The following is a 14,324-nucleotide window of genomic DNA, read 5'->3' on the forward strand; positions in this document are numbered from 1 at the left end:
AGCTCAAATGTCAAATTTGTCAAAATGTCAAAAACACCATGTAGCAAATATGATATTTAAAGTCTAATGTCACTTAAAGAAAAAAAAAGAAAAAACAAACACCAAAAAATTACAACATTAACGTAAATATGTGGCGTTTTTCAATTTTACGTATTAAAGCACCAAACACAGCATTTTGTGAGAGTACCAAAATCTGGATGTTCCGTCTTGGTCCTATGGGGGATGACACTTCATGTGCCTCCTTGTGGTAAGATGTGGTATTACTACATAGCAGGGCTTTAAAAGGAAACTGGAAAAGGAGAAATAACATCAAAGAGCACTGGTTACAATCATAGAAATATATGTTATTTTATTGAATAATATTCCAGAATAAGACATCTCCTTTCATTTCATGTAGGAGTTGTAGTAGAAATGTACACAGATCAGACGACAAACACGGAGAGAGGGTGAATTGAGGGCTTGTCTCTGTCGAAACTGCGAGGGAGTCATCCTTAAGGAGCCAATGAATGCATGCTTTAAAAAAAAAGGAAGTCACTCTGGACAGTTACGAGTTGTTATTGCAGACCACTGATGTCCACTGTTGCCTGCAAATCCTGATTTTAACTGACCTGCTGGGTTTGCTTGTCCTCCTTGGGTAAACAGGCTGGTATTTCTCGTTGCATATTGCTGGTCTCCATCTCTGCTTTGCCGTCGCTTGAAGTGTTCAGACAAAACAGTACAGAATGGTTCTGCTGCGTCTTCGGGCTCGTGTTGCGAGGAGCCCTACACGTCTAAATCCCTGGTGATAGTCAGAAGTCAGGCCTGCCACATCCCAGTTTTAGTTATGGCTTCTTTCTTTTCTCTAGTTTTTTTTCTTCTTCTTTTCCTTTAAAAATCTGTCAGTGTTTTTGGAAGACAAGGGGATTGTTTTTAGAGAGAGAAGTCCAGAGTCCGTAAGAGTGGACGGAAGCCATTGCGGGAGTATTCTGGAAGACTTGCATGACCAAAACACCAAGGCACAAGCACGTTGCCTTTCAGAGCTGTTGTCCTTTTGATGTTTTCGCTGGAATTCACTGCATCTTAAACTTCACACACAGCTTAGTCGAACAGTGAGGTTCAGTTTGGATGAATTTCCCTCGGGATTTGAATAACTGTGGAAACGACAGCGCCGAACAAAGATAAATAACAAAGACAGAAACAACTTTTCTGCTTCCTTCTGATGGGCTTGAATGACAAAGTAAGACAAACAAAAGGCAATACAAAAAAAAATAAACATAGATTAGCACATTTCAGAGAAAAAGAGAGGATATAGTAAAGCAGACGCACACATTTCTGTACATTTTGTCCACCCAGAAAAGTTATGCTTATAAGCATACAGCTTTGTTATATGTTTTTTTTTTGTTTTCCACAACGAATCCAGTCACACAACAGATCCGCTAGGTCACGTAACAGCAGTAATACTCTGCAGGCACAACATAAGTGGTTTCTGCATTTTAAACAAGATAAAAACATTATTCAGAAACATAACTGGAGCTAAAGATCAGCTTCTGCTTTGAAAATTAAAAACCTGCACATTGATTTAGTTCTGGTGTTTAGTGGCTTATTTATAAATGATTCGTTTGATGGCTCTAATGTTCTCAACTGTCTTAAACAATTAGCAATTTTGGAAGCAAAATAAATAAAATAACATAATATGAGTAGAAAGATCAAATCAAATGCACGGAACTGCTGCAGTTTATATTTCTGAACCAAAAGCCTCACACCCGCTGCCATGCTCATCATGTGAGCGTGTTATTAAAGCACCAAAATGTAACAGGGACTCATGAATGTCAGAATATCTAAAAGCAGCAAATGTAAAAACACAGAAAGCCCCTTCAAACCCCTCTGTCCTCGTTAGAGGTGATACGTGTAGTGACCATCCACAACCGTTAGAGGGCGCTAGTGAGACAGTTTTACGCTTTAATCAAACAGCGTGGTGCACGTTTGAGTATTCTGGACACAAAAGACACAAAAGTCTGTGCAGCAACACTTGCAGAGATGGATTGACAGGAAACGACCAGAGCAGGTGAGAAGGTAACAGTGGATTGGATTGTTTGTGTCTGTCTGCGCAGGGAATTCATCTGCACGTTTTTAAATGACTAAACAGATCACTCAAGACATTAAGATAAGCTCCACATGCAGAAACGTTGAAACCAAACGATGCATAGTTCACAATGCTTTCATGTAGTACACAAAAAAACAAACTCAAACATATCCTGGCATAGCGTTACAATAACACAGAGTTCAGAGTGTTGTTGGTAAGTTCAAATACACTTCAAATACCTGGCTTGGATCCAGATAGTTTCCTGGATGTTGGTTGTACAGTGCAATATAGCTTCTAGTAAGGTGCATCATTCTTCCAGTTTTACAGTAATACCGTTCAGACTTTTTTTTTCCTTTGGGTGGGTTTGGGAGGTTATTTCTTACTTTCCTCTGGTTTTTCTGGGTGTCTGTGTTTAAATGACACTACAGTTGTGGGTGTTTGTGTTGTTTTAAATGGAAGAAAACTGCAAGGGACAAAGTTTACAAGTAAAAATCAAATAAGAGCCGTGTGAGTTCATCACGGACAAATGGATTTTTCTGACTGCAGCGGACCGTTGGGAAATCTGTCCCCATCGCTGGATGGCTGTTTGTGTTTTATTCAGTCTATAGATCACTGTTTCAATTCTGTCTTTTCCTCTTTTCTTTGCTCTTTCCTCATTAGTGGTCATGGACTCTCCGTCTCTCACGCCAAGGTCATGCGAAGACGCGGTGAGTCGACGGCTACGCGGATGGCCTGATGTTAACAGACTGTAGTACAGAACAGCTTCTGTGGGATGGGGGGCGTTACTTTAGACTCATGTATGGGCACACAAATGGCAGTACAGCATGTGAGCATATTGGTTTTCCACGTTACCTGGAAGAATATTTACAACTTTCAATAAATACATTCTCCTAGAACAAACAAAAGCACTTTCTGATTCCTTCAAACCACATAAATGGAGATCTTAATACTCTCAAGCTGTTTTTTCATTTTCAGACCTGCTTTACTTTCGGGGACTCTCAGTCAACAATGCACTTTTCTGTTTCCATCTTGCATCTTCCTACTTTTTCCAGCTACATAACATTACACGTTCTTCTCGCTCTACTTGCAATATCACAATTTGACAACTTCCTGTGGCATCTTTCCCTGTAAACGGTGCACGGACAGGGGGCTTTAACGGAGCTCCAAAATCTGTGGAGGAACCTGAAGGAAAGGCTCACTGAAAGTAAGGATCGAAATAACGTCGGTTGATTGAAGTTTGGATGAAGATTTTACTTTCTCATGCAAAAGTGATCCCTGAATCTGTGTGTTTTTTATCTTGAGGGATTTAGACACATTTGCAATTTTCTGTCTCTCTTTCTCTTTAAAGTAGTTAACACTGCCAGAAACTCCAAGAGAGAAATTTGGGCTTTTAAGATTCATTTGCTGTCACTCAGTCACTGTTTTACGCATTCCAATTCTTCGCTTTTCTCTTTATTGATCCCGAGCCGCTCCAAAAACACACAAACCCTGCGCGCAACCTGCTGTGCAAACACTTTGATATCATGCAGTAGTTAGTAATGCACAGCTGGAAACCAAAGTTTACCAAATTCCCCAGAGAGACGAGAGCGCAAGCGTTGTAGAAACAGTCGTTTGTAGGTCTATAGTACAGGATTTGCCACGAGGGTAGTGATGTTCTCCTGAGAGAATCCCAGAAAATTAAAGACTTAATAGGAAAAAAAGCATTAAAAAAAGCCCTCCAACTAATTTCCTCCACAGACCCCCTGTCAAAAATAGCGCTCGGTGCCTCGCGTGCCTCTTTGTCTCACATTCATTATCATATCTACATGCTGCAAAACAACGCTGCCAAAACTCTGCTGCTCGCTCCGCCTCATGAAGTCCTTATCGTTAGCGCTCAAGAATACACCTGCTAATCCTTCACTCTGTAAATAACAAGCTTCCATGTGACGGCCTCCTTACAATTCCAGTCGCAATTTCTGACTTACTTTCACCCTCATGACAGCACATTCAGATGGCCTCGTTCTTCCCCTGAACCCATCGTCACATTTTGTCAACCTAAGAGTTTTCAAACACCTGCTGGGATTTAGACGTGGTTCGTTTCAGCAACCGCTCAAAGCAAGACTGCAGATTTCTCCTTTTCTTCAGTTTGAGATGATAGTTTGGTGAAGGTGGTGAAGGAAAAATAAAGAGACTGAGCACGGGGTGGAAGAGACCGCTGCTTGGTCGTTGGTGAAGGCCACAAGAACGAATGGCATGCAGGACCAGTGCTCAATTTGTAATTTTGTTGCTAGACTAGTCAGCAGTGTTATTGGTAACTGACTTGTCTTTATTTCTTGTTTTGATTGGCTAGTAAACTTCACCACGCTTTAATTTGATCTTTAACTGTTTCACCAATCATTTCACAACTCGTTGGACTTCGACTACAATGTGTGCTGAAACTGGAACTAATGTTTCCACGTTGATTTGTGGGTAGGCTAAAGGCGGCCAAGTGAGTTTCTAAAGTACATTTTGATGACTAGTTGTTGTTGTTTGACTGATAGCATCATGGCAACAGTTGCTTATCTGCTAATGGCTAAATGATGCTAAAGTGTTGGAGCTAAAGTTGCATACAGTCCTTTCCCGTTACCGTACAGTAATCCCTCGCTATAACGCGGTTCAGCTCTCACGGTCTCGCTGCTTCACAGATTTGCATTGTGTGTTGTGTTCTGCATTCTGATTGGCTAAACAGTCTCCCCGCTACAGTTCTCAAATATAATCGATGGTGGTGGCATGTCGGTTTATAAGACACTTTCTGCCCAGAAGAAAAAAGAGCGACAACAATTACCCATAATTATGTTCTTCTCTCAAAAAAACACAAGAAAAACACGCTACAGAGCAGAGTAAAGTCAGGATGGGGCGGCACAGTCAGAAGAGATATAGAGAGAAATAAGCGCCAGTGACAATTTGTCCTACTGTACTTATTATATATTTTTTCATAATCATAATTCATTTTCTCTCGTTCAAATCCAATTACTCGGGTCACGGGGGGGCGGGGCTGATCTCCGATCTCCGCAAGTTGAAGCCTTGTATAATAATTGTAAAAAAAATAAAGGTTACTACTTCACAGATTTCACCTATCACGGGTTGTTTTTTTAACGTAACCCCCGCGAAAAACGAGGGATTACTGTATTTGACTGCAGCACAATTAAAATGTTCAGCGGATGCATGTTTATTTGCAGCGATACAGCATCTACGGCTAGCTGCACTGGAATTGGAAACTGGGATTCCACTATACCTGTTGCTCTAAATTGATTTGGCTCTCCTTATTTTGTCCTTTTTTTGATTTCTGTGGTAAACAAATCCTGTATTTGTACTTGTGAGCCAGGTGCAACCCACAAATGGTGTTTTTGACAGTTCTGGACCGCATCAGAACCGTAGGTGGCTCCTGAAATCATCTGCAGTGTTGCTTCAAGGTTGGCCTTGTTTTCCAGGACAAAACAGCAGGCCTACTGTACTGCCATCTGTGTTTGTTGGTGGTGCCGTGCACACTCACTTTGATGAAATGCAGAGGTGACGTTGTTTTTTTTTTTATTTATGTTTTTATCTGCTCAGTGGCTTACCAGAGCAGACAGTAGCCAACAGCCCTGACATCCCCTGACTGCTCCCATCTAAAAAAACCTCAGCTTCCATCAGGTCAGCACATATTTCTCACCTGAAACATCGGTTGATTGCATTGTATTAATGAGCCTCCTTCCAGCTGAGTTTCCATGAGGACGGCCCAGAAATCCTCTTTCATGCTTTTTTTAAAAATGAATATAGACTAGTCAGTGAAAATGGTCCACGAGACGGGATGAAGAATCACTTATTCACAGATGCGCACGTATCAAAGAGCCAATCTTGTGCTGCGTCTGAAGGACACGGAGGAGGGTAACCTCAGTTCCTCTATCTATCCTCTGTACAGGCATATACAGGACATCCACAAACATTCACTCACAGGGGGTTAAAGCCCGGCGACACCAAGACATTCAGTCGGGGAAGTCTCTTTTTCTTTCTTTTTTTTTTTTTTTTCTTTTTTTTGAGGGCAATTCTTCCAAGGTGATTTGATAAAGCTAGTGAGTGGATAAGCTGCCAGACATCCTCAGAATAACAAGTGCTCCAGCTCAGAGGCTCACTGGCTTTGATGTTGGGCTTCAAACCTGGTTTTATGCTGACAGCAGATGCTGACTGAAGTGTACATCGCTGCTCCCTTTTCAGGTGTTTGAGCTCAGTTCCACCCTGGGTTTAACTTGGGTCCCAGTTGCTCCGTTGAAGGCTTTAATGAGCCAGTGCAATAATTAGCTATCACAAAGGTGAACTCACTCTTTATTTTCTGTCTTTTGAGAATTGTCTTCTGGCTTTTTTGTAAATATACTGACCTTTTTCCATTAGTGTTGGTATTAAAATCGGCAATAATAATCATTTTTATTCATGTATTATTATTATTATTATTATTATTATTATTTATCATGTTCTTATTATTATTAAGTGTATTATTTATAGTGTTCTCATCACCTCCTGTCTATTGACCTCTTATTGTCCTTGACCTCATCTTTTCAGTGTTTTTATTATAGTGATTGTGTTTTAGAATCACAGTCTCACAGTCACAAGATAACGAGAAAAAACCAAATAAAAGAGGCAAAAAAATCTGGCTTTGGCTTTGATGTAAGATAAACCTCTGAGTGACCCGATCCGACCCAGGCCTGGATCCCTCCCTGAACCGTTTCATCTCGCTGTGAGCTTTGGTCGACCTCGGTGATTTGCGCAGCTGGTGGGCAGAGGCCGGGGGAGCGAGGTGGCTGAGCCAAACCAGCTTCGGGGGCTTGGGGAGGAGGAAGATGAGTGACTTTGGACAACAACAGGGTGAACACTGAAAGGGGAATTTAAAACCAGATTACATTTTCCGGCAAAAGAAGCTCTGCCACGAACTGAAGGAACCTGTGATATAAGGAGACATAGGTGGAGGGGTGGCAGGGGGTTTGTTTGGGTCTGCGGTTAGATATAGGTGGGTGGGGTGGGGAGGGCTTCTCTCTCGGGCCTTGTCGGCTGCTGATGGACTGCTGACCATTTGTCCCTCAGCATCGTGCAGTGCACCTCTGGAATGTGGCGAGGGGGGGGTGCCGACAGCTGTTCCCACTGCCCTCCCCTCAGTGCATCATGGACCACTGTGTTCCCAGCGTCACTGCTGCCCTTGGTCCCCACCCTCGGGCTCCTGTGCTAGGAAGCGTCCGCCTTGGGAGCTTCTCTCTGTCCATTCTTTAGGGTCGGTGAATCTGACGTCTTGGCTGTCTTCCGGGGAGGACTCACCGGCTCACCGGCGAGCTCGTGTAGCGACGGCTCCTTATACATCGCAACTGTGTGACAAAGACAGAGCTGTTCAATCATTTTGAAGACGATTAATAAATGACTGTAGAAATGCTGAGAAAGAGACACACAAGACACAGACCCTCTAAAACTTTAGGCAGGAAATGTGCGGCCCCCTTGGTCTTCTTTACCCGGTTGCCCTTCATGATCTGGCCATCGCGGTTGATGCCAATGTACCAGGAGCGGCCGGACTGGGTCTGGCGATAGAGCATGGATGAGTACGTGACGTAGTAGTTCTCAAACACGCTCTCCTTGAACTTACACTCGGGAGTGAAGTGCTCCTGAGAGGAAAAAGCAGAGACGGAAAAAAAGATTCATTCACGTTAGAAAGTGCAGCGGAAGAAGAAAAATAATGTGCAAACGTCCCGGGATTGACTGCAGCCGCTCTCTTTGAAGATGAAATCCCGTTTGTGTCAGCAGACAATTGGAAAATAAAATAAAAATGACATGGACACACGTGGTGACGCACATTAATTAGGTGACGGGTTTCCCGAGGGGGAGGACGCACCAAAATAAAAGTGGACTCCGAGTCTCTTTGAAAGACATCATAGCCCTCTGAGAACAACAAGACGAGGGGGATTATTATTTGTGTGACGTGGCATTAGCATCTCTGCTAAACATTCACACAAGAACACACAGAGCTTGATGACACAAAACTCCAAACAAAGATTTGTTTTCATACATTACACAGCAGGGGCCTGTACTACGAAGCAAGTTCAACATACCCAGGATATCTTTTCCTTATCCAGATTCACTAACCCGGACAATTGCAATCACGCTAAGCGGTCACACGACGGTGGTTATCAACTCGGTATATCAACCCAGGTTTCTCCAATCTGGATATGAGCGCGTGCACATAAAAGGGGCGGTGTTTTCAGCGCATGACCAATCGCAAGCATGGAGAAGTCCGCTGTCAGAGCCGCTTATTTCAGTAGCGAAGAGCAAACAATAATTTTACGGAAATATGATGAGTATAGGCATATAATACAGGCAAAAAGCAACACAGTTGCAGCTGCAAAATGCAGGAAAGACAGCTGGCAAAAGATCGCTGACTGTATAAATGCGTAAGTTCATAGGGATATAAACATCACTGCCCCATCATTAGGGCATAAGTAGATCTGACTATAATTACAGTTGTCTATTCTGTTAAATGCATGTGTTGCTTAGATGTATTCGTATGGCGTGTATGACAATTGTAGCCTCATTCCTTCAGCTGCAACCCCAGCGGAGTGAAACGCACATGGGAGCAAATAAAAAATAAATATAAAAACATAATTCAAAGCGGTAAGTAGGCTCACTTTCATATCTTAGAAGTACAACAAGTACAAGGCTTTAGTGTTTCTATCACTCTCTGTTTTAGGATGATATCAGTATACAAAAGCACAATGAAATAGCATTGACATTACTTGCAGCAAAAGAAGATCGGAGGGATCCTCTCACGATCCGCGCACCGAGCTCCACTGGATTCTCTTCGAAAGGGCATGCCATTTTCCAAGAGAGCTGATTGGTCAGTGGGCGGTGCTTTTATACCCGGCGATCTGTATCTCGAACATAACCTGCTCCGGAGCAGGTTAGCTGTTCAGCATAAGTTACCATGGCGATGTACCCCGGTAAGAAGTGAACCACCGTCGTAGTCCTGAAAACCCAGGGTAAAACCTGAAGTTACCTCGCTAACCCCAAATCCCGCTTCGTAGTACAGGCCCCAGGTCTTACACAGGTGTGAAGAAATACTGTAAAGTAAGAATGCTATTAGAATTATTTGACTAAACAGAACATAAACTGTAGGTGTCAAATTAGCCCGTTAATTGCTTAACTTAATTAATTAATTACGGGCATTTTTAGCGCGTTGTTTTTTAATTGCTTAATCTATTTTTTAATCTAACTTTACTTTTTCTGTTTGCGAGTTGACTTTATTATGAAATCTGTTTTTGTGCGGTGGGCTTCTTGTGCTTGAGTTGGGGGTGGAAAACAACGGTCAGTCACCCCACAAGTGGACACTGATTGGCTGTCACCGTGTTTGGGTGTGGTTAGCAACGCTGGTACGCTCCCATTGTAGCTGGACAGGCCTGGAGGGTGGGGGGGGTAGTGGAGAGATGAAAATGGAGGAGCATGTGAAAGTTGTCGGTCCAGTGAACGGGGAATTTACATTTCTAAAACGCTGCAACGGCACCATTGATGAAGGTAGAGTGATATGTGTCTTTGTGGAAAGGACTTTGCTCACCACCAAAGCAGCTCAAGTTTAGCCACATAAACGCAAAGCACCTGGTCGCGAGTTAAGACGCAACTATCGTTAGCAGCAGCGATGTTGCCACAGCAATGCTCTTCCCCAAACTAGACTCGAGGAGATCACCACGTGCACGCGAGAGGCTGGAGAATGTTCTTGCCAAGTGGATGTAAATGGCTATTCAAAAGAATGGGAATTCAAAAGGAAAATGCCTGAAGTTGAGGGCTTTTTGTCAGCAATTTGTAGGTGAGATTAAAGAAGCGATTAGATTATAATCAGTCAATTTTTTTAATCGCTTGACAGCACTAACATAAACCTAAATCATTTTAACACTAGGTGCAACACCCTCTTTCCTTCAAAACAGCATCAACACTTGGTACACTTGCACAGAGTCTAGGATGTTGCAGGATCATAGTCAGACATACGATGAATCAGTTTCACCAAACAGGTGCTGATGACCACTCATGTCATCTACGTTGAAACATAGTCATCATTACCAGAAACATGAACTGCTGAGGAAGAGGGTGTGGGTAATGAAAACTCGTGGTTGTAGAAGACGATGACATGTCACACGTCATCCACCGCGCCAAGGCCAAGCACAGCAACAAGGCATGAGGTAGTTACACTGCATCAGCATGGTCTTCCCCCGGCAAAGCAGATGGAGATGTCAGGATGTGCTGTCCAGGCTCATTAGAAGAAGCATGGAAAATTGTGCAACGCTGGGGACCACAGGCGCAAGGGTCGACTGACTTCTTCCAGCACAGCAGATGAAAGACATATTATGCCCACTTCCTTTTGAAGATGTCAAGCAGTTCCATTGGCTCTGAACTTGCAGACACCAGTGGGAACCACCTGGAACACCCATTTTCTGTGGACCAGAGAAGTCCAGCCAGAAGTGGTCGTCATGGTCGCCATGGTAGACAAGCCAAGCACTTCAAGTGTGTGCGAGAACATGGGAACTGGGGTGCAGAAAAATTACATAAAATGTTCGGATTGATGAGCCCAAATTTCAAATACTTGGCTGGAGGAGTTTAGCCAGGGAAACAGGGAACAGTGAACCACGGTGGAAGTTCCTTGAAAGTCTGATTAGAGTGATTTAGTTAGGATTCATGTTGTCCTCAGTTCTTTTTTAAAGATTTTTTGTGGCTCTAGTGACCCTTTTATTCAAGTTGCAGACAGGAAGGGGGTAGAGAGAGAGAATGGGATGACATGCAGCAAAGCTGCGCAGGCCGGGATTCGAAACCTCCGACCGCTGCAGGAGGACTGTAGCCTCAGTATATGAGACGCTTGCTTAACTTACTGTGCCACCCAGGGGCCCGATGTTGTTCTCAGTCCTGACAAATACAGGAATGTATCTGCCCATCATACAGTACCACCAAGGAGGCATCTGACCGGCCTCAAAGCTGGATAATGACCACAAAGATACGACATGTCCAAAGGAGTTATCTTCTGCAGTAATCCCGAACATGTTGGCATGGCTTCCACAGAGCACTGATCTCAGCAGCATCAACTCTATCTGGGGCTACATGAAGACACAGAAGGAGGCAGCCTACTCTCCAAGATGTTTGGTTTACCCTGTCTGCTCCAAGTTCCTTCCGAGTCTGTGTGCAAGTGTAATTAAGAGAATGATACTGTATTGCACGAGGGTCCACCCAGCCCCTACGCTGTTACTGGCATCTCTACTTCTGCATTATTGTTTACACGGCTCTGTAATTAAACCACCGAGCGCTCGGAGGCAGTTCTTTCCCCGCAGCACCGTTGCTCACAGCGCTGCGTTTCCTTGGGTTTACCTCCTTTATGTAGCTCAGGCTTAGAGACAGAGCAACTAAGGTTTATTTTACGCGAGTTGCAGCTGATGAATGTTGAGCATCAGTCTTTTTTACGGACATTGTGGTAAACTATCATTCTGCCCGACTTGGAAAAGACAAAGAAAACGAAGAACAAAACTGCCAATCTGTAAAATTTATGCTTCTCCATTGAATTTACGGCATTGCAACGCGGAGCCTCTCCGTCAGCGTGAAACTCCTTCCGCAGAGTTCTGCGTTGCCGAGTGGTCACCTCCAGAATTATCTATCACAGGCCGCAAGAAACCTGATGTTTTTTATTTCTCTTGCGAGTTCACGCCTATGTGGCAGCTATGGTGTAGCTTTGAAGCGCGAGTATTAATCAGGCTTTTCACACATGCCTCAGGAGTTTGTACTCAGTACAGTGTTTTTCATATAAATGAGGAACTCCGATTTCATTTGGCCGGTGACTGTATTTCTGCAGCAAAGCATGTCTACGTTAACTCTGCTTGTAAATTCCAGTGTAATGAACTAATCTGAAGTCACGTGGACTGTCCAGCAATTAGTCTGCATTTCGTTCCTTCATGAGAGGATTTATTTGCTCCAAAAGCACCAAAAGCAGCTGTGTAGAGAGCTCATAGCTTCAGTCAGAAGACGTGAAGCTGCATTTAAAGACGGGCTGGGCTGAAAGAATTTCAGTATTGTGAACTCTCTCTCTCTCTCTCTCTCTCTCTCTCTCTCTCTCTCTAAGCAAAGACATTGAACTATAAATAGCACAAAACAAACAGTGTCTTTAAGAAGCTGACACAAATAAAAATATGTTTTGTTTTCTTGGCATCGATGCTTTATAAATTACATACATCATTCGGTTATCAGAACTGTTTCCAAGTAATTTCTTTCCTTAAGCTGAGCCTGGAATCCAAACTTATTAGATTTGTCTTGTATAATGTCTTATTCTGTTGCACTGGAGAAAAGCCAAATTGAAAATTGTTGATATAAATTACTCAAACCGAAAGATAATCAATGCAGAGTCGCCAAAGACGAGGAAAAATTGAAGCCATATACCCAGACCGGTCTAAAAAAGACATTGAAGCTCTTAAATCTCAGGTGGTTAAGACTTAAAGTTAGAGTTTAGGAAACCTCTGCAAGGTGAAAGTGGGTGGAAGACCGTTCATGCTCTGGACACGTGACCAGTTCACTTCAGGGTTAACACCCTGATAGCATGCAAGGTCACACTCATGGTCACTTTGAAATCATCAACTAACCTGAAATGCATAATTTTGGACATCCCTACGTTGCTGTGCATGGTCAACGTTAACAAGAGTGGAATCCATCTTTCTGCAGTCCCTAAAAGAGAATCATGTCTTTGTGACTGGCTAAATCAGAATACACACAAAAAATCAAATTGAGAGATTTTGGACCAAATCCAGCAGTTAAGTCAGTCCCTGTAAAAGATCATGTTTCAGCAGTGTGCCCCCCACCCCCCCCCCTTCCCTCTCTGTCCTCAACATAAAGACTACTGAACCCTGCATAATGTCCACTGGTGATGTTAACCAATAGCGACAGATATACATCTCTTTTAGTCTCCATCAGGGTCTCGTCTCGACAGGGTCCTTCCCCTGTCAGGGAGCAAAGCCAATCCACTGGATTGATTAAGTGAGAGCAGCAGGGCAGAAATGGCTGAGTGCAGAATTTCTGGGAGACTCGGGATGACAGAACAGGGCCAGAAGATCACAGCCTGGCATGGACAAGCTTTAATAAAGAGCCAGAAGGAGACTGGGACTGTGTAGGAGACCTGCAGCTTCACACGTATCACAGATCATCACCTCTCTCCTTCACAGGGAGGCGTCCTGCCTTCACCGGGAAAGCGTTACAAGACTCTGTGCCCTCTCTTCCTCATGACTGTCCCGCTTCTCCACCCACAGTCTATCCCCGATTCACTACGGTTTAAAAAGAAGACACAAACTCTGAAAAACGCGACTATCACCCCCACATGGCCCAGCTATTTTGGGCCTCACTGACAGGTTTGATATCTTCTGCTGTGCTAACACAGAGGATGGGATCGATTAGATGATCCGCTTCATTCATTATTAATCAGGCTGGAGAGAAAGATGGGTGGGAAGTGCTGGGGACAGAAGGGAAAAGGTAGGAAAGACAGGAAGGGGAGCAGAAGATCATTCGGAGAGGACAGAGGGGCAGCTGGGTAATAAAGAAGATTAAGAAGGAAAAAAAGGGAGAGACCTGCTTCTCTCTCGGGGCCAAAAGCTGGACTGCTTTTCAGAGGAGGAAGTGGAAGGCACCCCAGGATCTGACACTTTTGTCCCTCTTGAAGGAGAATCCACCGCTCCAGCAAAACACCCTTCAGCTAGATGACACCATTGATAACCCTTCTCCCAAGAAATACTATAATTAGTCTTCACAATCACTCCCCTGCAATCTCTCCCTGATAAAACCCAAATATTGTTTTTTTATTTAAGATCTCCGATGGAGTGACGTGAAAGAACGAAAAGTCAGGATGAAGAAAAACGTCCTGATGGAACAGGGTGCACTTACGGACAATATACCTCAAACCGACACATTTTCCGACACAGATGAATAATTGCTGACAGTGTTTTTCACATTTGGAGATGAGCAGGGGGGAGAGGGAACGTTTCCATTGAAACAATAAGTGCTTGGGCTGAAAATGAGTTAAAAAAAATATTCTTCAATCGTGACTCGTAGAGAGACTTGAGTAGATGACTATATTCCCTTCTGCGTGCCTCAAGCCAAAGAAGCATTTGAATGACAGCCGATGAGAAAGGTAATGTGCAGCGTCCGTGCCCAGCATCCCTAAGACAGGAAGAACCTTTTTATGATGCAGAGGATCGTCCCGATCCACCCTGCCCACACACACCAC

General features: G+C 43.6%; 1 protein-coding gene across 1 annotated transcript in view; it reads right to left on the reverse strand.

The window, feature by feature from the left end:
* Positions 1-368: 368 nt before the first annotated feature.
* Positions 369-14,324, reverse strand: part of fgf11b (fibroblast growth factor 11b) — a 60,257-nt gene continuing 46,301 nt past the window's right edge. The window contains exons 4-5 of the mRNA XM_061740034.1: positions 7,503-7,701; positions 369-7,410 (exon numbers count right to left, since the gene is read on the reverse strand). Of these exons, the coding sequence (XP_061596018.1) occupies positions 7,274-7,410; positions 7,503-7,701 (336 nt within the window). The 3' untranslated portion in view covers positions 369-7,273. The remainder of the gene's footprint in view (positions 7,411-7,502; positions 7,702-14,324) is intronic.

This window comes from Cololabis saira, chromosome 14, assembly GCF_033807715.1.
Source record: "Cololabis saira isolate AMF1-May2022 chromosome 14, fColSai1.1, whole genome shotgun sequence".
Lineage (NCBI taxonomy): Eukaryota > Metazoa > Chordata > Actinopteri > Beloniformes > Belonidae > Cololabis > Cololabis saira.